The sequence below is a fragment of the Sturnus vulgaris genome, chromosome 7 (assembly GCF_052056855.1).
Source record: "Sturnus vulgaris isolate bStuVul1 chromosome 7, bStuVul1.hap1, whole genome shotgun sequence".
In the NCBI taxonomy this organism is placed as follows: domain Eukaryota; kingdom Metazoa; phylum Chordata; class Aves; order Passeriformes; family Sturnidae; genus Sturnus; species Sturnus vulgaris.
Genome location: NC_142249.1, coordinates 25,845,567 through 25,869,279, shown reverse-complemented (window position 1 = coordinate 25,869,279; position 23,713 = coordinate 25,845,567). Strand labels below are relative to the sequence as shown.

Below are 23,713 nucleotides of genomic sequence, written 5' to 3'. Positions count from 1 at the left end.
AGGGATTTTCCCATTCCTAAATAAAAGGAAAGCAGGTTCACTGCTGTCCTATCTCCTAGCTCTCTGTGACTCCCTGCAGCCTCCAAGGTGCTAGGAGCAGCCCTAGGCTCTGAATGTCTGCTCTGGCTGCTGGGGGAGAGGGATGGGACAGGACATGAAATGGGACAGGAATCCAGGTCAAGCATGTGTGGAGAGCAGGGCAGGCAGTGAGCAGGGCTGTCCTGGAAGAGACCCACCAGCTTGCCAGCACCACCCCCCATACCCTTCCACAGCAAGCAAAGGCAGAAGGATTGCCACCAGCAGGAGCTGGCACCTGGCCTGCAGGCTTAGGGTGCACGACAGGAAACATCTGCCCTGGACTCTCAGGCAGTCCCTGGAAGGGCTGGGAAAGTGCAGGTCCTGGGAGTGAATCAAGGCAGAGGGGTGTGAGGAACGATGTGACCCCCTCATCCTCTGCCCTGCTCCTTGCTGCCTGCTCCTGCCCTCCCTCCCCGCTGCTTCACTATCAGCCGTTAAAGCTCCTTTGGTGCCAGCAGACCATTGAGACCTACCTGGGTGCTTGGCAGAGCCTGCCAAACTCCACCCTGGGCCAGCACTGTGCCAGGGTTCTCTGTGCCTGCCACGGCTCTGCAGTGCTGCCACGCCAGGCTGCCCTTCCCCAGCGGGCTGCTACAAGCAGCAATCGCAGGCAGGATGCTGTGCCTAGTGTGTTATGTGTGCCTGCCATGCCACGGGCACATGGATATAGGTCCTGTGCATCTTTGCCTGCAAAGCTGAGTGCCAGAAATGCCATGTGTACCACTGCCACCTCGGTCCCATGTCCCACAGTGCCATGTGGAAGTCCCATGTCGTTCATGCATGTGTGGACTGCTTCATCTGTGTGTACTAGCTGTTCACTGCTGCATGTGTTTGGGTGAGACTGCGTGTTGTGCATGTCCCTTGTGCGCTTTGCTCCGCACACAGACTGGATGTTCATCCTGGCACGCAGAGTTGCAAGCAGGCGTGTGCTCCCTCCGCGGGTTGCAGGGGCACGGCCGCGCTGCAGCGGAGTGCGGTGGTGCCGGCTGTGAGCGCCAGCCAAGCGCTTGCAGATGGGCTGGACCTGCCTAACGCGAGCCGAACGAACAAAACGTTCAGGTCAGGTATTGCACGTGGGGCTCGACGCCAGGCAAGTGCAGAGATGCTCCGACTTTGGATAGTGTGGGCTGGAGGGGTGCTCTGCCTTGGGCTGTCAGCAGCCCCTTCCATACCCTTCCTCCCGAGCTGGGTCCTTCCAGGCTGGGAGACGATGTCCTTGCTGTACACGCTGCTCCAAACCAGCTCCTCCGGGAGTAAAGTCCGGAAAGTGGATGCTTGACACCTGCTGCTTGGGAAAGCCAAACAGAGCAGGGGCGGGTTAAACTGGCATGGCAGGGTGGAGAACAGGAAAGAAAGGAAGGAAGAAAGGAGCAAAGTAAATGGAGCAGGAGAGGGGAACAGAAAGAATTGGAAAATACTTGTGAGAGAGAAGAGTTAAGGAAACGGGACAGGTTGGATGGTGTCCCCTGAGCCCATCCCTTTCCTTCCCTCCCAGGAGTTCGGGTGTGTGACCGGACTCCCAGTACTTGTCCCGGGAAAGCCCCCAGGATATTCTCCATGCCCAGTACCCTGTCCCCAGGCAGGCAGGCAGGACCCTGGCCAAGGTGCGCTGGGCTATAGCAGCTCACCTGGCTCCGGTGACACGCTGGCAGCTGTCAGGTGAGTGGCTTCGCCTTCCCCTGCTGGCTCACAAGCAGAAAATGAGGGTGACGCTGGCTGGATGGGGCTTTTATAGTCCTGATAAAAATAGCGCTGGCTGGCCGGTGATCGGGGGGCCGGAGAGATGTGACTGAGCAGAGACAGGCGAGAGGGCTGGGCTGGCGAGCCTTCTCCCCAGCACACCTGTCACAGCTCTGTGTTTGCTCAGAGCAAATATTGACCCAGGGAAGGCAGGCTGGGCAAGGGAGGCGATTAGCCCACCTAGATTAGAGGCAGAGCAGGTCTCTATGCAAACTCTCCAGGGCTGCCTTTGTTAATGGGAGCCTGATGGGCTGATAGGAGCCAGGAGCCTGGGTGCTGGGGTGGTGGGGAGGAGGAGGTGGGGGGGAGAGGAGGAGACATTCATTAACCTGCACTGGAACAACACCAGCTGTCACTTTTCCACCCACCTGCCTGGCTCACTTTGCAGCCGAGATGAGAGGAGAGTGGGGGGCCAGGGGAAGCAGGTGTGAGGATACCCTACCTGGGCAGCTCTAGGATGGCAGTGGCTTTCTTGCAGAATTTTGGGCTGCTGAAAGGTCAGGGAGTTCTGAAGTCTCAGGGCAGAAAAGCAAATCTAGCACCTACCCCAAGCAGTCTGAGTGCCAGTGGTAGAAAAGTCTTCCTTGTTCACACCCCAATCCCCCCACTCATGCTGAAAATCCCCATGCCACACTAGGACAACACTCACACTTCATTTAGAGCAGTACACAGACTTCTCAGCCAGGCAGCAAAGCAGAGCTCAACAAAACTTCGGGCATGCTCTCTTTGGGAGTGTTCCCCGCATGGTCACACAGGCCAGGAGCCAGCTGTCCTAGTGCAGCAGCAAGAACAGGATATGTTTAACTCCATGTGCACATGCTTCCCCGTGGGTCACTGCATCCTAGAGTCACAGCACTCCTGCGTCCCAGCTGCGTCACTGCCCAGCAGGATAACCAGTGCAGATACCCCTGTGCTGGCTCTGGGAGCAGTGTGCAGACTCACGGAAGCCAGGAGAAGTTTAGACACACTCCCCCAGTGCCTAGCCACGCTACTCAGCCCTGACAGCCCTCTGCTGATCTCAGCCCAAGTTAGAAGGAGCTGGGCTCTCTCTCCCACAGATGGCACCCACAGCTCCGTGGATAACAGAGCATGAAGTGCAGCAGGGGTGGCAGGAGAAGCTCCTTTGTGCAAGTGCAGTGGCCTGTTTGTTTGTGTAGATGGGTGTGTTTGTGGGTGGGGAAGGGGGTAACGCTGCTTTAACCCCCACGGTGTACACCTGCAGGAATCCTGGTCCTGGGTGTGCTTTAGAAACCATCACCATAGCTCCCTCCAGAGCTGGAGTGTACGTGTAGGCTGCAGTAAATGGATTCCCAAATACAAGGGGATAGTGGCAGATCCTTAGCAGCCACTGCCACCCAATTCTTCTTCCTTGGAGACTTGACCCTCTCACACTCAGGATTTTGAAAGACAGGCTCCATGCCTCCTGTCTGCTGCTGCCTCTGCAGGCGGGGGTCCCCCAGGCCTGGCACTGAGAAGAGCTGGAGTGATGCCAACCTGCTGCCCTTGCTCATCCTGGTCCCTTTCCAGCAGTTTTGGTAGCAAAGGAAATGCAATACCACAAATACTCTGGGTTGTGGTGCAATGAAGTGTGATGCTCCCCCTACTTTTGATGCTGTACAGGCTGTGATGTTTGGACTTATATATTTCTCCTTTCCTAGTATGGGAAATGTGCTGGACATGTGCTCCCACTCCTCTCTGCCCCAGCACACACCAGCATAGTGGAGCTGCAGCTCCTGGCATAGGCTGATTGGCTGCTCCCTCTCTTTCTGGAGAAGCAAAAAACCCCCAAATACCACAGGTGCTGCTGCAGTGCCAGGAGACATCTCCAAGCCTATACACTGTGTCAGAAATGGCCATCACCCCAGCTCTCTCCTGCAAGGGCAGGGCCCCACCATTTGCCAAATAGCAACAAATACTGTGTCTTGCAGGGCTGCAGAAAATAGGAGAAAAGCGGGTCCCTTGAGCTTGCAGAGTGCCCTGCACTGCACTGCTACCCTGGGGAATGTCTTCCACCTGTTCTGACATTTCTGGGGCAGCATCTACCATCTTGTGCCCTTCCTTGTCAGGCAGGTGGGCAGCACCAGGACCAAGCTCTTAGTAAGGCTGGCCTTGGAAAGGCAGCCTCAGCCTCCTCCTGCAGCAGCCAAGGACTTATGCTGCCTTACTGTTCCATGAGGACTGACTAGCTCACATCAGAGCACACCTCCTGTGTCCATCAAGAGCCAGCATGGTGCCCTGGCCTGGCCCCTGCTCCCAAACGCCAAAGTGACACAGCTGAGCCAGCAAAGCCCGCCCAGTATCTCGGAGACGGGAGGCCAGGGATGAAGGATCTGTCCAGCTCTGCCAAGGGTTTTGGAAGGATCACCCTCATGCTTTTGCTCTTCAGATACTGCAAGCTGGTCAGGGCAGGACTTTTCTAGGTTCCTACCTCATACACTGTATAGTGGGAGAAGGCTGATTCCAGCCAGGAAATGGTCGATTTCTTGTCCCCTAACACTGCTGCCTTCCCCACACTAACAAAGACCCGCCAAATGGGGCTTTGCAGGAGATTCAGGCTCCCAAGCTGCAATGGGACAGCAAAGCCTAGCAGACACCCTGTTGGGGAAGCCCAAGAGCAGCTTTGTTCCCTTCCCTTTATCTCCCACACAATGGCACGATTCAGCAGATGTTAAATGTTTTAATGGGATTCAGGATAGCTTCTGTTGCCCACCTGCCCCAAGGCCATTTCACCAGTCCCTGGGAGCCAGGAGTAACAGCCAAGAAGAAAGCGCCTGTTGTGTGTTGCATTAACTGCCTGATGACTGAGTGCTCCCGATAATTGGCACAAGGAGAGGAGGAGTTCCATTAGCTTGCCGAGCTCAAGTTCAGCCATTGACGTGCTGACCATATACCTGCCGCGAGCCTAGCCTGGCTACCAACCCCGGTCCCGTAGGAACTTCACCCATTTCACCACCCAACATGTGCATTAGAAACATAGCTCTGTTGAGCAGGGGCCATATCCAGCCCTGGGAGACAGTACAACAAGCTCAAACTTCCTCCTGCCTGAGATCCAAATGTCATTAGCAGAAACGGACTTCCCTCTTTTGGGAGCTGAGCTGGGCTGTGAGTCTGGGTCTACTATAGTCTCACATTGGCCTTGGCAGTGGGTACCAACAAAACTTCTTGCTAAAGGAAAGTACCTCCCTGCCAGCTCTGCACATCTCTGCGCTCCCCTCACCTCACCATTGCCCCAAAGAGTCAAGTGTGAGAGAAGCCCCCAGGTGAGAATATCTGTATAATCCACACTATGTAGAGCTCATCCCCAGCACTACCTGGGCCTGCTATGGTCTCTCTTTGCTAACAGGAGAGTGATGTGGCTCTGTGACACATTAAAGTGTTTCCCAAAACCAAGGTCAGGGTCTAGTTCCCAGCCTGAGAAGAGGAATTGGGAATTTCCCCAACCTGAGAAAGAGGCTGCTCCTGGTGCATTTATACTTAAAGATGAGGATGAAAGAAGAAAAGTGTGTGACAGCTGCTACTCTCTTTGCTTAGGGCACTGAGAGTGCTCTCAGGTTCTGGTTGACAGGTACCAGAGAAGACCTGCAACAGAGGTGACACACCACCATCTCACAGCCCCCAAAAAGTGCTAAGAAAAATTTCTCTTTCACAGGTGTAAATAGCTCTCAAATCTGTTTCCCTGACTCACCTGTTGTTTAAAGTATCATCTTAAAGATCTCTATTTGAGTGATGCTTATCAAACAAGTGAATTTCCCTCTAATAGTGCCCCAACAGGCAAGTACAGTGTGAGTTCTGTTTTCTCCAGGTCCAGGCTGGGAGCACAGGAGCATGGGGAGAATAGGAGCTTTAATGGCAAAAAAAAAAAATCCCTGCACATTTGATGGCACTCAGGCTCTCTCCATCTGTTTCTGGTGTTACACCAGACTAACACACAGCATTTCCCATGTTAACTCCTCCAGGTAGTGGATGCACTGATGTAGCCTAAAGAGCATTACATTACACAGAGGGTCAGAGGATGGACTAACCCTGTCTTCGCTGCTCCATGCTGCCCTTGGGTAGTCAGATTCAAACTGCTTGAGGGACACTAGTGGAGTTTCTGCCCTTGCCTTTACTATCCATTTGGGAACTTTGTTGCAGGACTACAAACCATCTGCAGTGAGCAAATCCTAGCAAGGAGCCTGGACCAAGAAGAATCAGTCCAAGTGGACTGAACAGCCAGTCCCTGCTGCTGCCTTGAGCTATGGAGGAAGAAGTGGTTCTGCACTACCTGTTCAGCACTAGCCAAAGCCCAGAGGAATACAGAAAGACTGCTGTGACGTAGGAGACCTGGGCACACAGTATTGGGAAGGGAGGAGAGGGTTTGCACTTCTCATAAGAAGGATCCAGGACCCATACGAAGGCCCAAGGCACTCAGGTTGAGTTCAGGAGCTGGCAGTGCCTCTGCTGTATCTCTGACAACAGGAACAACTCGGCCCTGGGTCTTAGTAACAGTTATGCACACAGGGCTCCTGCACAGAGAGGTGTGCTGGGGTGAAGCTGGGCGAGCAGTACCCCAGGCACAGCAGGCAGCTGTCCTCTGCTGAGTGGGGCAAAAGCCCTCCACAGCACCTTTTGCAGAGTCTTCTCCTACGATGCGAGGGAAGAAGATGCAGCTCTGGTCTTGGCTGGGTCCTGGTACTGGGAAACAAGGCATGGGGGTTTGGAGGGGGACACCAAAGCTGCATCCTCACCAGAGCGGGGTGGCTGCATGAGCCCCATGTTGCAGAGTCCATATCAGTACGGCAGAACAAAGGAGATGCTGCAAATGCAGCCTCACTGCACACCCCTCCTGCAGTTCCCGCCTGGGAGCAGCAGCTGGAACCCAGCACCAGCCTGTTCTGTGCTGGCCACTGGGATTTCTCACAACTCACACTGCCACCTCCCGGCTGTGACAAACTTGCTCCTTCATTGTGACACCTTGCAGCCTGATGGACCCCCCATGCCAAGCCAAGGCTCAGAGGATCCCCTTCCCTAGGTGACAGCCTTGCAGTTTGAAAAGTGAAAACCTTGTCCAGGGCTCACGAGCCCAGACACATGAATTACGTATGTTACACACGGTGTCAGTGTTGAAGGTGAAGTTGCTTTTATTGGGTTGCCATGTGTGCTGGTGGTGCTGCAGCTGCCCCCTCGGGCTGGTCACTGTAAGGGGAACCTGCAGCCGCCACTGGAGCAAGGAGGGAAAGAGGATTTAGTACCTGCATCCTATTGATGTCATCACCTCATTGCCCAGATGTCAGTCCTTCCTCAGCCACATTTCAAAGCAGATTCCACTCCTCTCAGCTGGTACAGACTGAGGGTAGTGGGAATTGGCATAGTGCTTGTCCATGTGCTCCCTGTAGCATAGAGTCCTTCTCTGATGATGTGGCCAGCCACAGGAAGGAGAGATCTCATGAACTCTGTTGTGGAGTTGTCAGAGGATTCAAATCGGTGCTGAGAACATAATCAGGACATACCTCCTCACAGAAAGCCAGTGTGCTGAGCTAAGGTCATGGTGTGGGAGGGTCCGAGTTGCTCTGGACATCACAGAGATGAAGAATGGAGAGAGCTGATGTGCTTGAAGAGCTGCACAGTACCCAGCAGCTATGGTCTGGAGGGTGGGGGTGCCATGTTGGTGATTCTGAAGAAGAGATGGCAGCTCTGGAGATGACATCTACATCCAACAACCCTCTTCCATTAACTCTCAATCCCATCTCTCTGCACTTCTGCCCAAGCTAGGGAAAACCCTTATGCTTTTCACTCAAGCCCAAATCTACTTTCCCCACCAGTGGCCATTCCCTCAACCTGACTAGATGCAACACTACCTTGGGCTATGACAGCTTTGCTGCCTTTCTACTGTCAGAGGCTGTGCTGCCTGCTCCTTGACCCCTTTTCCCAAAGGACCATCCTTGTGCTAGGCTCTCCAGTGCCTCAAGCCAGCTATTCACCCAGAGCTGCCCCAGAGCTGCATGAGGGTCTCAGGTCCACAGAAAGGCCGTACTGTTACCACCTCTATTCTGTGACTCAGGACAAGCCAAGAGGGGGCAGACTCTTTGGGAGTGGATTCTTCATTTTGTACAGTCAGCCTTGGCATTGATAGGCAGGGATTCAGCTAACCCACGTTAAAATGGGCTGTGCTTCAGCCTGACATGCTAAGGACAGGTCCTGGCCCCCACCAGAGCACAGATACACTCTGCTACCTTTGGGAGGGGTGGGGGGGTAAAGCAATGACTCTGGGCCGGGCTGTCAACACCACCTCCCCACGGCTGGCTTCGATCAGGATATTCTGCAGTGTGTTTTCCAGCACCAGCTCCACAAGGTTCCCAACAGCTGGCTGCCTAGAAGGACAGAAGTACAGCAGAGAACAGCTATCAGAAAGCAGATAAGGCAGGTTGCTTGCTGTGACTCCTGACAGGAATCATCAGGCACAGCAGTGGAGCATACACTGTTTTCTACACACTGAGACCAATGAACCAAAGACTTGAGTGATGGGTTTCCTGACCCTTGTTCCAGAACTGTCACCAGCTGGTGACAGTTTCTCCCTCCAAGCTATGCTGTAGCTGCTATTAGTGAATAATGCTTGTAGCTTGTAGCACTGTAGAAGGAAGAAGCCACAGTAAATGCAAGGTGGTGAAATACTGCAGTGAAAATAAAAGGTAAGGTAAGCACATACTGCACCCTAATGTTTCATATGGCCTGGACTGCCTGACAAGTACAGCAGACATCATTCTCTACCACCATCCTGGCACTGACCATGGCTCAACCCCAGACACAGTAGACCTTCTCTCCCCACAAACTACATTTGGGAGAGTGTGGCTAGGTGGGCTAGCATCAACTTCAACCCAGACAACACCCAACACACCAGCAGAAATGCTGCAGGACTGAAGGAGAAAGGGATTTCTAGCCAGTGTGCTGCCAAGGCTCTCTTGACTGTGCAGCTCTTGGCTTTTACGTGTGAGCTCTTCCTCACCTACTTAATATCTCCTTTTCCTTCAACTGCTCATGGTGAAAAGTCTCGCTAGACTCCAGCAAATCACTGGGAGTGGTTTCCTGATGCATTTTTTTCCTCTCTCCGTCCTTCTCGAGGTCAAGATTTGTAGAAGCAGAGACCCTGGAGGGGATCGTGGAGTCTTGTCTACTGTCCTGGAGCTCTGCTGATTTTGCAGACTGGAACTGAGAGAAATATGGAATAGGCTCATATTGGATTTTTCTCACTGACTTCTGGAAGCGGCCATCCTCCAAGAGGCTTCTAGGAAGAGGAAAACAAAGGATAAATTCCAGCAAATTGGCTATCTGTATGACCCAGTGGATTACTACAAGACACCACAAATCAGAGGAAACACTGATGTCAGTGTTTGGTCTGTATCTTCTTGCTTTCTGGGCCTAAGGAAAGCAGCAAGAGGGCTTGAGCCAGTGAAACTACCTCTGTTTCCCCAGTGCTGGTTCTTTACATTTGCACAGCTCACCAACTGAATAGGTGTACCCCAATGCAGCCTGTTTCCAAGTTCATAGCAGGTAGAGTTCCATGGTTCCTGGGAACTCTGGAAAGATGGGCTCAGCCCCTGGCTGGGGAGAAAGCCCCTGCCTTGGCTGTCACTCCAGGATCCGAGCTCATAGTCCCCAAGATAGCCTTTGGCAGGTGGATCCCCTGGATTACCCATTCTGGCAACAAGAGTGCACAGATTCCTTTAGGATTATCAGAGGGTTGGCCATGCTGCATGCATTCTGGAGGACAGAGGCTCCAAGCCAGGTGAGAGTGAAGGGACACGCACCTGATGACACCTGTGAGCATGTCAGTCACCACCTCCAGCTCCTGTTTAGAAGCAGCAGCCAGGGACAGCCGTTTGGGCTCCGTGTCCGTCCTGTTTCTGTCCCTACTTCCATCCACAGATTTGCTCTCTGAGGGCTGGGGGCTGAAAGGGCTGGGAAAGGAGGAGTTGTTCCATCAGTGGCAGCACTACAGAACCAAACTCTCAAAGACCAGCACCCTCCTGGCACTGCAGCAGCACATCAGGCAAGCACTTCAGACAAGGAGGGGAGGGGGTAGGAGCTGCCATATTTGTGACAGGAGCAGTGACACTGCCATAAAAGAGGAAAACTGAGCTCTGACAGTTGAGGTGGGGAGAGAAACATGTCAGCCAATGCTGGGGAAAGCAAGACACCTCTTCCCTAAATCGGAGGCACTGGAGAGGAGCAAAGCACAGCACCAAGTTCAGTGCATATCAGAGCATGGGCAGCCCTGGCTCAGATGAAGCTGCCAATCCAAAAAACTCTATCTCTTACCGGGACAAGAAGTATCTGGGAAAATCCAAGGCGAAGTTGCTGAGAAAGTCCTCAATAGCGTATGACCTGGCTGACACATCAACATGTAAGAGCAAGGGCGTGGGAGGCTCTGGTTTGACCCACACCTGGCTGGCATCTTTGTCCAACAGCATCCCCTTCTTAGTGTGTCCAGGCAGCTGACTGGGTGTAGAGTGGCTTTTAATAGAGGGTAATGCCTGTTGGAGAGAAAGAAGTGGCAAGCATATAGTTGATCCTTTGGCCACAAGTAGGCTGGTGTAGGTTTGAGCACAGGCATGAGAATTGAAAGCCGAGCAAGCAGAGCCACCAGAGATTCTGGGTGTCAAAATGATCTTAGCACCACAGTACTGATGACAGGCGTGAGCAGCCATACTGGAAATCAGGTCTGTTCCCTTCTCACTGCCCAGTGTGCCAGCCCCAAGTGTTAACAGGGCTTCAGGGTCTCCCTAAAGTACTTGGGGCTGTTCTCCAATCAGCTTTTTTTGCAAGCACACCAGGAGTGCCGCAGGAGAAGTGATGTACATGGATGGAATGCATGGAGAAACTGTCCTCCCTCAAACCTGAAGGGAAACCAGGAACTGACTCCAGCCACACTACATGGGCCAACCTGGGGTTGCACTACCAGCAGCCAAGCTGGGGGAAGTTTCTTAGAGCAGTAGCCAGGATGCCTGCACCAGAAGGACACCACTGAGATCTGGAGAAGTCCTCAGGCATCGCAGGACTTCAAATGATCTTTGATATATGACTGCCCTGCCTCTGGAAATGAGGCTAGGGGCCTTCACTGTCCTTACACAAACACAGCAGGGTCCAAATTATCACTAGAGATTAAAACGCTAGAGGACTACATGAAACTGTTTTACTTTTCTGCAGCCATCCTCATGCTCATCCAGTGATTGCCCTGACCTGCACCACTGATCACACCAAGCAGCACAGGGCAAACAGTCCAAGCTAGAGTTGCCCTGAGCTGATTCCTTCACACAGAACAGTGCAGGGCATGCAATGGCACTCCATGGGGTCTCAGGAGCACTGCTACAGCCTCACTGCAGTGGCATTTCTGAGATAACAAGCTGCATCTCCTTGTTGCCTCAATCCTCTCAGGCCCAGCCTCCCCTCAGCCTCCCCTAAATCTTTCCACATCTTGGGTTAGCTTTGAGCCCCATTATTCCCACAGCACGTCCTGCTGATGGCTATAAGCACTGCTGGCTCTTCCTTTGGGCCCAGGTAGTTCTGCAGAGCACCCTCTGGGACCTGGTTTCACACCTTCCCACCACTGCTGGAAGCAGTCCATACAGTTGCGCACTTCCGTGGAAACTGGTGAACCAGGCAAATTGGGCTTCAAAGCTTTCTGTGTATTTAAACCAAGGCAGCTCCTGCCTGCAGCTTCTCCTGAGGAACAGAGCACAGCTCTTCCTGAGGTGAGGGCAAAGTCTGCTCCACATTCTGTCAGGGTCCTGCTGCGTTCTGCTGCGGCACACATTCCATTGTAGCCCCAAACGAAACAAGTACAGGTACTGATTGCCCTGTCTGTATGCATCTTTTCTGCTTATTTGAAACCCTTCCCCCTTTCTCCAGTCATGGGTGCACGTTTGATGCCAATTTCAGTTCCCATTCACCTCAGCTGGAAAGTTACTGGCCAGAGAACACAGCCAGACAGTTTGATTCTTCTAGCTCCTCCAAACAGTCTGTCTCCCAAAACCTTGAAGCTACAAATCCTGCTATGCTCTCTGTCCAGACTCCCACACTGTGATATCCAGCATCTGCCTCATTTCTAAAGCAGTCAGTTTGATTCTACCACGAATGAGACAGGCCTGATTTACCTTGTGTTTCCTGATCACAGCTGAAGGTTCAGGAAGATTTTCTGTTTGAGCAGAATCTGATAACCTCTGTAAAAAAGGAGAAAAAAAAAAGAAAAAAGAAGAAAAAAGAAAGGGGAAGAAGAATTACCATGTGGGGAAGATATGGAGCAGAACAAGACCTTAGGATTTTTTTTCAAACTTCGTGCCAGCTGAGAGTCAATGATCTCATCCTCCATTCTTCACTCAGACCACATTCTTACTGCTAGCTACACATTTCTCTCCAGTGTTTATTCATGGTTTAAAATCCATTAGTTTACAGAGCCACTGGCTTTGTTTTTGTAAAGGCTTCTCATACACTTCCAAATTTCAGATGGTCACCAGCAATTTCAAAGTTTGTAAGATGATTTTTGGCTAGAAAACAAGATCTCATTTTCCACTAACCACAGAACAGCTTTGAGGTCTTTAACAGATCAGAGCCCCATGTCCTCTTAACAACTTGCCTAGGTTTTCCTAAAGAATGTTTCTTGTAACCACTGGCTGCCATTTCTTGAGCCAAGCTAAGTTGGTGCAAGCTTTTGAGAGCACTTACCACTGAAGGTGATGTTAGCTTCTTCTTAGACCCAAGGTCCTTCTCTGTAATGGTGAATTCCATAGCCTGCCGTTCCTTCTCCTTTTCCCACTCATGTAGGTCCCTTTCATACTGAACCAGGGATTCCTGGATGTACACCTATGAAACAAACCATAACTAAAGGGAGCAGGGCTAGAAGAGAGTTGCAAATATCAGTCTCTGGCTCAGGTCCATGCCTGTTTCTCCACTTCAGGAGGTCCCAGAAAGAAACCCACTTGCCTTCCATGTATTCCAGTGGCAAGAAGAGGAAAAAACAGTGATGCTTTAAGATTCAGACAGAGAAGATATACTCTCTTGCCAAAGAAAATCTGGGAAGTGTCGAGGGGGACTACTGTTAGTCTGTGCCCCCAATAATATTAAAGCAGTGAGACTTGTTTTTTACAGATATCAAGTCTTTGACATCCACTGAAAGCCATTCCCATTCAAATCATTACTTCTAGCAGCTGGGTTCCCCTTACAAAGCCATGCACTTCACAATTATACTTCATCTACTGAGCCACACAGAAAGATGTTTAAAGCCTCAGGAAGGATGAAGCTAAGTGTCTTCAGGAATGAGAAGTGTGTATCAAAGGATTCCTTCAGCTGGAAGCAGCAGGCAGCTGACTGCTGGGACTAGCCATTTGGGAGCCACAATAACATGCCCAGGTCATGGTAATACAGAGTTTCTTCTTGGGTCTCACCTCACACATTAGATTTATTCTGCAGAAGGAGGGAGTCCTTGTAGGTTGCAGTGTGATGAAGCAGGGAATACTCTCTCCAGGCTGTGCAATCCCTGACTCTGGAGCAATCTCCAACACCTGGGTGTAGGGGCAGGGGGAGAACAAAATTTAAAAAAAAAAGAAAAAAACCCAAAGGAACTATTTCACTGTCCTGGGACCTTCCTGTGTGCTTTCTCTTTGCAGGAAACACACCTCTCCTTCTCAGAGGTAAGTGGTATGAGAGATGCAGTTGATATATTCTAAGAACAAACATGTCTTTTGCTGGTGGACAGAGTCCTGAGGTTTGTTACTGCATTTTGTAGTTCCAGCTCCATATAACCTCACCAAAATCTTCAGATTTTCCTTCTGAATTCCTGTTGCTCCCCCTGTCCTAACACTTGCCTTCACTTTTCCTTTCAACATCTAGTAGAAAGCCAATTCCCTAGATTTGAGTGTCTTGTTGAAAATGGAGCTGTAAGGTCCTTTCATGGCACAATAGAGATGGGCAGGAAGGCTGTAGATCAAAGAGGACTCACGTTTTTTTTACAGGAGCTTATCTGCCAGGTAAATGCCACTGCCTTGCTCTTTGAGATATTGTTGAGAAAGACAAGTCGGCCAGCTTTGGTGCAGTCTGGGATATTTCCAAGGCAAATCCTGTGATGGGACAAGGTGGCTGCCTGCAGGAAGCAAGGAGAAACCAGAAGGAACAGCAGGGAAGGAAGATAGGACCTAGACACTGGGGAAAGGGAGTCATACAGTCATCTCTAAGTTGTCCAGCAATTCACAGATAATATTAACCAGGTATCTTTACTATAACAACTTGAGAGAGTGCAACAATTCTCTCAATTTTACTCTGGTTACAGTGACTTTACATCAAAAGGCCAGCTGTGTTGCAGTGGGATTGAGTGAGCAATGAATAAGACATAACACTGGTGCTTATCAGGAGAGGATCTCAGGAGTACGGATGACCAGTAAGACCCCGATTCTCTCTGCAGCACTTGCAGTCCAGGCCTTTTCCTACTTCAGTTGAGAAACATGAGGTGTGTGTGCTTGTGCAAAATCCCTATCAACCTGGCTGCGAGTTTTGGGAAATTGATCCCTAATACACCTTGCTACTAGTATGCTACTAGCTTGTCCCATTCTCTAGGCACAATGCAATCTCTAATTAAGTACAGTAATCATTGGAGAAAGACACTTGATTTTAGACAACAGAGCCTTGCAGAATGCCATCTTCATTGTCAGACTGAGGCAGTTTTCAATCATCTTCTCTTTGCTGTTCTTAGCTGGAAGTGAAAGAGTATGTGGAGCTGTGACTGGCCCCAAGGAAGGTGTGCTAATGTCACACAGGTTGAATCCTTTACCTGCCAGGCAAAAGCCTCTGTTGCTGCTGTGTAATGCTCATTCACTGTGCTTGGATGTGTGGGTGAGTTTAACAACTCACCAGGCCAAGCTCCTGCTGAGCCAGGGGCAGGTCAAACAAGTGCATTCCTCTGCACGTGCCTGAAGAGGTGACCATCCTGCAGTCAGCATTCAGGTTATGAATCAGCTCAGTTTGGCTGGGAAACGGTGGCAGCCAAACCCTGACAGAGTACAGCATGACTGCAACGGTCTTTTTGAGAATGATTTAGCAAAGAAAAAGGTGTTGTAGCTGCACAGAAGAAAGGCAGCTGTGATGGGAGGTAACTTCTAAGATAAAATTCAGTACATGAACAAACCCAAACCCATTTTTGTTCTAATAGCTATGGAAGTGACAAGCTGGAAGGAAGATACCTTTCAGCTTCCATGAGTTAAACTCTAGATCACCTGCTGGAAGGAAAATATCTAGTTCTATCTCCTGGCAAATGAACTCTTCTGCAACACATACTACTGCAAGATGGTGCCACTTGTATATTTCAGTCTCTCTCACACATTTCTGGAATGATCATATTCCTCATATCCCACACTTAGACTTACCTGCCCAGGTACAGTTAGCTTGGCAGAACCTGGAAAGACTGCAGAAGAAAAAAAATGGCTGGATGTGGTAGCCTCTCCTATAATACTTGGATTGTAGCCTACTCCCTGGAAAGTAATCTGGGTCGACTCACCCTCCAGGATTTGGATGAGAACATCAACCTGCCTCAGACAAGATAAAAATTGAAGTCCAGAGTCATATTTGGGAGAGATGTGCAATAAGCTAGCATACCTGCTAATGGACAGGTCTAAATACACCCCACACATGGATAAAGACAAATCCAGTCTCTTTTGCTTTTTCAGGCCTTGGCCTTTCCTGCTAGCCCAGGAAAGCTGGTTAAGTAATCAATTAGCCAGTTACAGTATAAGATGTACTCTTGGAGTAAAGGTTGGAGTTTAAAAGTTAAATTTATTTATTTATCCATGCATTCACCACAGACTGAAGCAACAAGTAGTGCTACAGCTCTGGCCTTGCCTGCCTGCTGTAGCCCAGAGCAGAGGTCTTTGGGAAAGCTGTTTCCAAAGATTTGCAGAAACATACACTGCAATGATAGAAGACACTGACTTCAGTCTCTTTGGTGGGAATTTTGGAGGCCAATGATGAACCACAAATCTGAGCAGATACTATTGATATCCCCAGTTACTGTTTGATCCTTGAAAAAGATACACTGGGATGACTCTGGTTGTGGAAGACATCTCTTCTTGGGAAGAAAAAAATTATGAGACAAATTTATCTGGTCCATTTCCAGACCAGACCAGCCACTGATTTGCTCTCAAGACTCTTTGCTTCTTGGAGGCATAGAGCTCAATTCAGCTGTAGCATTACATGGACCTAAAGAATTTTAGGTCAACAACAGAATTTGTTTCTTTCAGTTATGAGAAGGCTCTTACCATATATGTTTTAGCTTCCAGTGGTGAGAAGATCCACTCAATGTGGCCTGTTTCACCAGGGGGGATTTCTCCTCTACGAGTTAGGCAGACAAACACAGGGTGCTGAAAATTCTTCTTCTGCATCTTCACAATGCTGTCCAGCTGAACCTCAAATGTCACAGGCATGGAGCCACCATTGTAGAGTGTATAAATCTGAAGTGAGTCAGAAAGAGCAGTGCTTATTACACCAAGTACAAGTTAAACTAGTTAACACTTCCCCAGAGAATGCTGATAAGCATTAATATTTAATTAACCAGCTTATCTCCTAAGAATGAGGAGACCTCATAATGTTAAGATTTAACACTGAGGTTCTGATAGGCAGCTCTGCTGAAAGTTTATCACCACACATGTACATTGATAACCAAAGCGTCTCTCCAAATGGTGTCCTGCCAATTCACACTAGGGGAAAATTAATACAGATTAGCTAAAGGGATCACTGTAAAGCGGATTACTTAAAATGCAAAAAAACTTGTATTAAAGTGCTCTTAATTCAATTCAGACTTGTTCATTTCCCAAGTAAATTAGGAAGAACAGAATCAAAGCTGCCTTTTTGCTGAATAAGTGTTTAAGGAAGTTAAATTAATTTGCTAAAAAACTTATTAGGATTTATTTCCACAGTACTTGGAGCAGCTAGTCAAGTTTTCACTCAGATCCAATGCAAGAAAATGAGTGAACAGCCCAACACGCCTCATAAGCATTCTGATTAGAGTGAACACCAAATCTTGTCAAACTGGACATGGTGAGAAGCACTTCCCTTGCTGTTGTTCCAGCAGCCATTTCCAAACTCTGCTAGAACTATCCTTAAAGCTCTCCTGTGATGCTTTCCTATGGAGGCCAGTCCATTTTCTGAGAATTGCCTCAGACACTGCGTGTCCTTGGGATACAGTAGTACTATGCTTGCTGCTGGGTTTGGCTCCAAGATGCTCACCTGTGTGGGGGGGTGGGAGCGTCCAACAGCAATGGGTGCGAAGAGGTGCTTAGTGGATGCAAAATGAACATACCGCTGGTCGTGTTCCACTGTCACACCGCTGAAGGTCAGCTACAGTAGAAAGAAATGCAGTCACTTTCTCACAGGGCCTTGGTTCCATCACTAACAACTGCACAAGGACTCTGAAGTACTTTGCAAAATGAAGGCCACACAGTTACAAGCTTAAATTGGTAATACCAGGATAGCTTGTCCTAAGAAAAAAATCAAGGAGCTGGAGAACCTACTCCAGATTTTCTCTGAAAGGTTCTTTTCTTGTATCAGAAAGACTGTTTTTTTCTCTCTGCTATGCCAGGCATCAGCATCAGTGCTTCTCTGTGCAAGTGTATGGTGGAAATTCTCCATGAATGAAAGTGTCTGGACTGTACATAGGAGAGTGTGCAGCTGCCACAGCCAAAACTTTGGAAAGTTGGAAAGATAGGATTTAGGTAAGTAATGGCCTCGTCTTAGAAAGGACCATCTAGATGTCCTCAAGAATGCTCCAAGAATGTGTCTAACAGTCCAAAAGTTAGAAGTAAGTCCAAAATCAAGAAGATCCCAGCTGAACTTTAAGTGATCAAGTGATGATTAACAGTAGGAGAAAGACAAAAGCTTTGCTTTCAAACTTCAAGGGAAAAAAGGATAGGAACCTCCCTGAACTTTGGGAGTGAAACAACCATTTATATAATTTCAGCCAAAAAGCCACCTTGCATTCCAACAGACCAGAACTGTTCAGGAAAAACTGTCAGCAGTTTCCATTTGACAAAGGATATGACATTTAGAGGATTATCAGTTAAAGAGAGACAAATGGAGGAAAGTGAAGACTTGCTGCAATCAAGTCTCCTAGAGTGCATGGACTTCACCCCACAGTGAAGATTTAAGAGCATGAGTGCCTTGGGCTGCCAGATTCCCCAGGGAGGAAAGCTGCCTGGAGGACACATGCTGCAGTTGATAACATCTCACAATACCTAACTAGTAGCTATGAAGTGCAAACACTTGCAGTTTATAAAACCTGTGTGCTCAGGGATTCTCCTTGGGATCCAGCCCTGCTCTCCAGGGAGTTTTGTGAATCAGCCTCCCTCAGCCTGCAACACATGCAGCTGGCTGGGCTTTTCCTACTAAAACTGCTGGGGGCTGCAAATTCTGCCTGGCCAAACGATCTCAGAGCTCTGAGAACAAGCAGTCTTACAGGTGAAGAGGCACAGGACAACCTGTAAAAGCATTTAGGCATTGAAAGGCCTTGTTTCTCTGCTGCACAAGGAATTAGGTAACACACAAGTCCTACCGATGTCTCCTCCTGCAGTCAGAAGAAATTGTTAATAGGAAATCAGCTTGAGTCTTTCACAGTACCTATAAATCATCAGAGGACTAAAAATTGGCCACTGAATGGGGAAGGAATAACAAAGAAAAAGCTTCTCCTGAAAATTAAGTTGGGGAAACAGAGGAGTAGGATGTCAAAATCTATATGTGTAGGTAAAGTCATGACAGAAGTGAATTTAAACCCAAAGGAAAAACAGGCATTGGCTTGCAGGTGGCTAACCACACAGCCCTGAAGCCAAATAATTTTGAATTTGACAGAGTAACCAAGCCAGACCCCAGCCCAATGGTCCCCTCCTCTGTTTATTGTTGCTTTCTGAATTTTCCAAAGCTTAACTTTTGGGGTGATATTACAGCATTTGCTTCCCTTAAGGTTAGCATGTGTTCTACACTTTTCACCAAAATCACAGATAAGGATTTGCTCAGCCCTGGAATGTAAGCACACTTAGAGCAGTTTCTGCCACAGGAGCTGAAAACTCTGTGCACTTCATGCCACGACTGCAAGGAAAGCAGGCACACTGTGTTCAGTCCCTCAGCTGCCCTCTCTGCAGAAGAAGCATCTCCCACTCCTACTTTCCAAGATGAGCAGTTGCACCTCTGTAGGTTGCAACCACCTGCACTGCTCCATGTCTCTGGACCGGCTTCTACAGCTCCTATTGCCAGAGCTCAAAGGCACCAAGTGATCTTTTCATCCCCAGGGCATCCCACACTTTTTTAGCCCCTTCTGCAGTGACAGCATGAGGGAGGGTGGTGGCCTCTGGTAGCCACCAAAGCTACTGGCTATAGGGCAAGAGAGGATGTATGCCCTATAGGCTTCTGGTGCTCCAACGCCTCTTCCCTCACTGACCAACTGGTGAAAGGCTCACAGTCACTCTCAGAATTGTGCCAGGCAGGCAGAGCACAGGGAGCCTGTCCAAGGGCTTTGAGGCAAGGCACAGTTAAGCCACTGTTTGAACAGCTTGGTCAAAGGGTTGGATTTTCAGCTGACAACAGTCCTGAAAGAAAAGAAAAATAAAAGAGATATGTGAACACAATGGTCTCATAGGAAACTTCAGAGACAGACAGGAAGGCTCAGCCGGGCATGAGTGGTGCCTGGCAGAGCACAAGGTGACTTTGACTCTAACTGACAGTTTGAGAGAGGGGAAAGAGAGAAATTAGTTCCAAGCCTGAGGAGATGCTCGGGGAAAACACACCACAGATCAACTCTGGGATGCTTTAGAAAGCAGCGAAGCAGGAAGAATGAGTAAGAATCTCCTCTATCTCTCTTGGTAGGAGAAATAAGTGGGTGGACAAAGGCTGCAGCCAACCAGGAACCCAGGGAATATCTTCTGGGCTTGGGGAAGGAGCTGACCCTGTAACTCCAAAGCTGGAAGATGCTTTGCCACCCTGTACATTCCCAAACTACCATCACAGCAGGTGGTATATTTGGAGAAAAGCACATTCCGGGGGGGTTGAAGAGTATGGAGGATTGATGAGATGAGAGATTCAGAAAAACTGCATAGGAGAGAAGCAGGATGGGCTGCAGATCTGAACTCCAGGAACTGCATGGAACAACTCACAGTGAGGCAGATGAAATGAGGGGAAGCATGCATAGGAATCCTGACCATGAGTTACACCAGACTGGGAAAACATGCAGGGACTGTAAAACCTGGGAAGGCTGTTTTGGACTTGGAGTTGCCTTGAAGGAAGAAGCAATTCTGCACTAACACCATTAATAAAACACAAAGGTTAATAGTAAATAAATAATAATACTCTTGCTGAAGAACTCAGCAGATGCAACATCCCCATTCTGCCAGTGCACTGCCCACATCACTCTGTGCTGGAACCACATGTTCATCAGAACATTGTTTTTGTGTCTCTGCTTGGCCCTGTGTTACTGCCTATCTAATGCAAATTCCAGGGGAAGGCCACAGCCTCCTACACACTATGCAGCTTCTAGGGAAAATACCTCTTAATTCAGGTCCTACCTGTTGTTGTTTTGCAAATAGAAGGAAAGGACACCTGCTATCTTACCAGAACCTCATGGCCATAGGAAATCTTCAGGAGGACAGGGAGGCGATGAGTGCCAATGAAATCATGTCTAGCAGTGAAAGAGAGAGGAAAACAGTAGAAGTCAACCTTGACCCCAGGATGAGAGAGTCAGAGTCATGCAGAACATTAGAGACAATTCACTTCCCAGCTAAAGAGTCACTGTTGTGTAAGGCCCCAGGGGAGGCTGGGGGGAACCCAGTTGTGTTTGGGTGGGAACGAGTGATACAATGTTGATTTTAGTCATACACCTATTTACAGACACAAGTTTCTAGGCCAACAAAATGCTGGTACTTCTCAGATATGGCCCACTTTGAAAGGGGAAGTGTTCAGCTTTCTTCCTACCTCCTACAGGCATACAAAGGCTAGCAGCTCTAGCTGATGACAAAAATATCACTACATAATCAAAAGCACAGGAAGTGCAGCATCTTGTTCATCTCCTCAACTGACAGGTCAAGGCAGACCAGTGTCCCCAGCATGTCACGCTAAATGCCTTTTGCTCTGCAGTGTTAAAGGACATTAAAACATTCTCCTGAGAAAGACAAGCTCTGTGGGGTCCAGAAACTGGGCATGCTCAGGAACTTTTTACTTGCCCAGCCTCTGCTGAGAACATGTGATGAGGAAGGAAAATCTGGCATGGAAACTCAGGGGCTGGTGGAATGTGTTGTTCTGGCACACAGCATGAAGCTGTACTTGTCATCACCTGTGTGAGAGCTGGACAGATTTCTTCTGTCCTGGAAGAAGTGTTCCTGATTTTGGGGTAACACTGAAGAGCTGGTTATCCTGAATCCTCATCTGGCGCAGCTCTTGGGGCGTAAAGTCAGCATCTTCTGCCCAGTGCTCCATGTCCATCTTCTGATCAGAAGGAAACAAGAAGGCCCTAGGGAACCAATCAGCTGGTCAGCAACAAGGATATGTAACTTCCCCAGGGCTATGGTCAGCATATTCAATCCAAAAGGGCTTAGCCTGGCTGGTGGCCACATCACATTTCATCAGGTCTGATCTGCAGCTCCCTGAATGCTTCACCACCCAGATACACCAACAGATCTCAGCTGCAGCTGTACCTACAAAACCCACCCTATTAATCTGTAAATTTCTCACAGCCCTTTGAGCACTTCCAGTCCCCAAAAAGAAGGCTGAGCTCCAGAGAGCACTGCTTACCAGTCCACAGGTACCACACCCTTGTTCTCCAGCAGAAGCATCACATGGGTAGGCTCCGAGCCTACCGGGGCAGACCCAAAGTCAAAATCCAGCAGGAGAGGGGTATACACTGGAGGGATCAAGCATGTGCTGGTCACAGGAGAGAAATAAGATATTAAATTGAAACAGGAGGAAGCGTCATCATGGCATGACAGGAAAAAGGTCATTCTAAACTGGCTGTCTTCCTTATAATTCTTGTCTGACCATATGTTCTTGGCTCTTTTGAGAGAAAGGATACTGGACATAAGGAAGACCTTCTGATTTTCTTTTAAAAATATTTTATGTATGTCTAATGAGAGTGAGTGACACAAGAGAGTCCTGCTTAGCCTGAAGTCTCTCTTTAGCTCCCCAGTATAAGGAAGTCACTGATATACTGGAGCAGGCCCAATGGAGGGCCACTAAAATGGCTGAGAGCTGGAGCACATTGGCCAGGCTGGATGGGGCTCTGAGCAACTTGGTCTAGTGGAAGGTACCCCTGCCCATAGCAGAAGGGTTGGAACTATATCATCTTTAAGGTCCCTTCCAATCCAAACCATTCTATGATTACAAGGATTGACAAAGAGACTTGGATTTATTCAGCCTTATGAAGCAAAGGCTCAGGGATGGCAACTGCACAAGTTGCAATACAAGATATTCTGATGAGATACTTAGAAAAAGGTTTTTATCATGGAAGTGGTTAAACAGGAGCTCAGACAAACTGTGGTTTCTCCATCCTCAGAGATATTCAGCACTGTAGTAAATAAAGCCCTGGGCAACCTGATCTGTATGTCCCTGCTTTGAGCAAGGGGTTACACCAGAGACTTTTGGAGGTCCATTGCAATTAAATTATTCTCTGTTTCTGTGACTCCTTTCAAGGGAGCTTAAGCAGAGAAGTGGAGGTGAGCAACTGCCTGCAGCAGTTAGGACAGAATAACAGGGTGCCACACATCACAATGCTGTAACATATGGCAATAAGCCAAAGCATCTCTGTCTGGCTGGTGCAAGGGAATCAAAGATCCTCTGAGCCATTTCCTCATCTCACCTGTGCCTTGTGGGAAGTTTGTAGGTGAGCTCGCCAGGAGCTGGGTCTCGCTCCAAGAATTCATTCAGTGTGTCCAAGGAGAAGAGCTTCCAGAGGTGCAACTTGCTGACACTGCTGGCAATCCCTGTTGTACAAGCATCTGCGATGCGCAAAGTTGGGTAAACGCCTGTTGCTACAATGCAGCAGAGGGGCCGCTGCTCCTCTTTTGTGCTTACAAGATCTGCAGCTTGGGAGAGAAAGAAACACCAAAAAGTAGTCATGCACCATTAAGGGGCTGCTGCCTGGGTCATTTTGACTGCAGCAAAGCAGAAAGAGACCCTATCAAGAACAAAGAAAGAAAGAAAGAACAGGCCTTGTACATAGTCTTTTCTTTGGCAGCTTCTCAAAACCCCTAAACCACTGGTTCTAGTCCACCTGGACTTCTGCATTTAGACATTACCAAAAGACTATGAATATGATCGTTTTCAACAGTGTATTTACACAATTTAGTTTTGCACTATGTGAACAAACCCTTTTTTCATTTAAGCCTGCAGCCTAATCATTTTATGAAGTGTCCCTTGTTTTCACACTGACAAATCATAAACAGTTAATTTTGTCTTCTCCCTATCATTCATATGACATTACATTTTTCACCTTCCAAGCTGAAAACTCCTTGTCTTGCTAGTCTCTTCTTTTACAAACACTGTCCCCCACTTCTAAACATCCCAAAACATCCATCTCACCTCTGGTTGTGCAAACAGCATATTTGATTGACCAGATGTAACGCAGCCGACGGGCTGGCCTTACTTTTATTCGGACAAAAACTTTTGATCTTGCAGGGATTGTTCCTCTGGAGTGCTCCAGCTCTAGAGCTGTAGGATACAAGAGGTGGTATGAGCTCTTGGCATTACTGTCTCTTACACCACACATGTTGTAGCACACAGATCACTAAGTCTACCTGTACTCTAGCCACTGCCATCCCTTGCCTAATTGTTAGCATTAGCTTCAGGTGCTGAACTTGGGACTCCCAGAGTACAACTGTAGGCAGCTCATTGGGAGTACCCAGATTGC

The 23,713-nt window shown here is 48.8% G+C and overlaps 1 protein-coding gene across 7 annotated transcripts in view; it reads right to left on the bottom strand.

Moving 5' to 3' along the window:
* Window positions 1–6,914: 6,914 nt before the first annotated feature.
* CFAP65 (cilia and flagella associated protein 65) overlaps window positions 6,915–23,713 on the bottom strand; it is a 31,161-nt gene continuing 14,362 nt past the window's right edge. For 4 of the 7 annotated variants that reach the window (XM_014888110.2, XM_088168183.1, XM_088168188.1 and 1 more), the window contains 17 exons: window positions 23,386–23,514; window positions 22,664–22,889; window positions 21,604–21,732; window positions 21,146–21,322; window positions 20,428–20,494; window positions 17,062–17,172; window positions 16,095–16,286; window positions 15,207–15,365; window positions 13,790–13,930; window positions 13,236–13,352; window positions 12,517–12,654; window positions 11,949–12,014; window positions 10,114–10,328; window positions 9,603–9,752; window positions 8,801–9,079; window positions 8,031–8,168; window positions 6,915–7,471 (listed from right to left, as the gene is read on the bottom strand). In XM_014888110.2, coding sequence (XP_014743596.2) covers window positions 7,435–7,471; window positions 8,031–8,168; window positions 8,801–9,079; window positions 9,603–9,752; window positions 10,114–10,328; window positions 11,949–12,014; window positions 12,517–12,654; window positions 13,236–13,352; window positions 13,790–13,930; window positions 15,207–15,365; window positions 16,095–16,286; window positions 17,062–17,172; window positions 20,428–20,494; window positions 21,146–21,322; window positions 21,604–21,732; window positions 22,664–22,889; window positions 23,386–23,514 — 2,471 coding nt within the window. In that variant the 3' untranslated portion in view covers window positions 6,915–7,434. Of the gene's footprint in view, window positions 7,472–8,030; window positions 8,169–8,800; window positions 9,080–9,602; window positions 9,753–10,113; window positions 10,329–11,948; window positions 12,015–12,516; window positions 12,655–13,235; window positions 13,353–13,789; window positions 13,931–15,206; window positions 15,366–16,094; window positions 16,287–17,061; window positions 17,173–20,427; window positions 20,495–21,145; window positions 21,323–21,603; window positions 21,733–22,663; window positions 22,890–23,385; window positions 23,515–23,713 lie in introns of those variants that run through there. The other 3 variants (XM_088168185.1, XM_088168186.1, XM_088168187.1) reach the window with 3 other exon arrangements.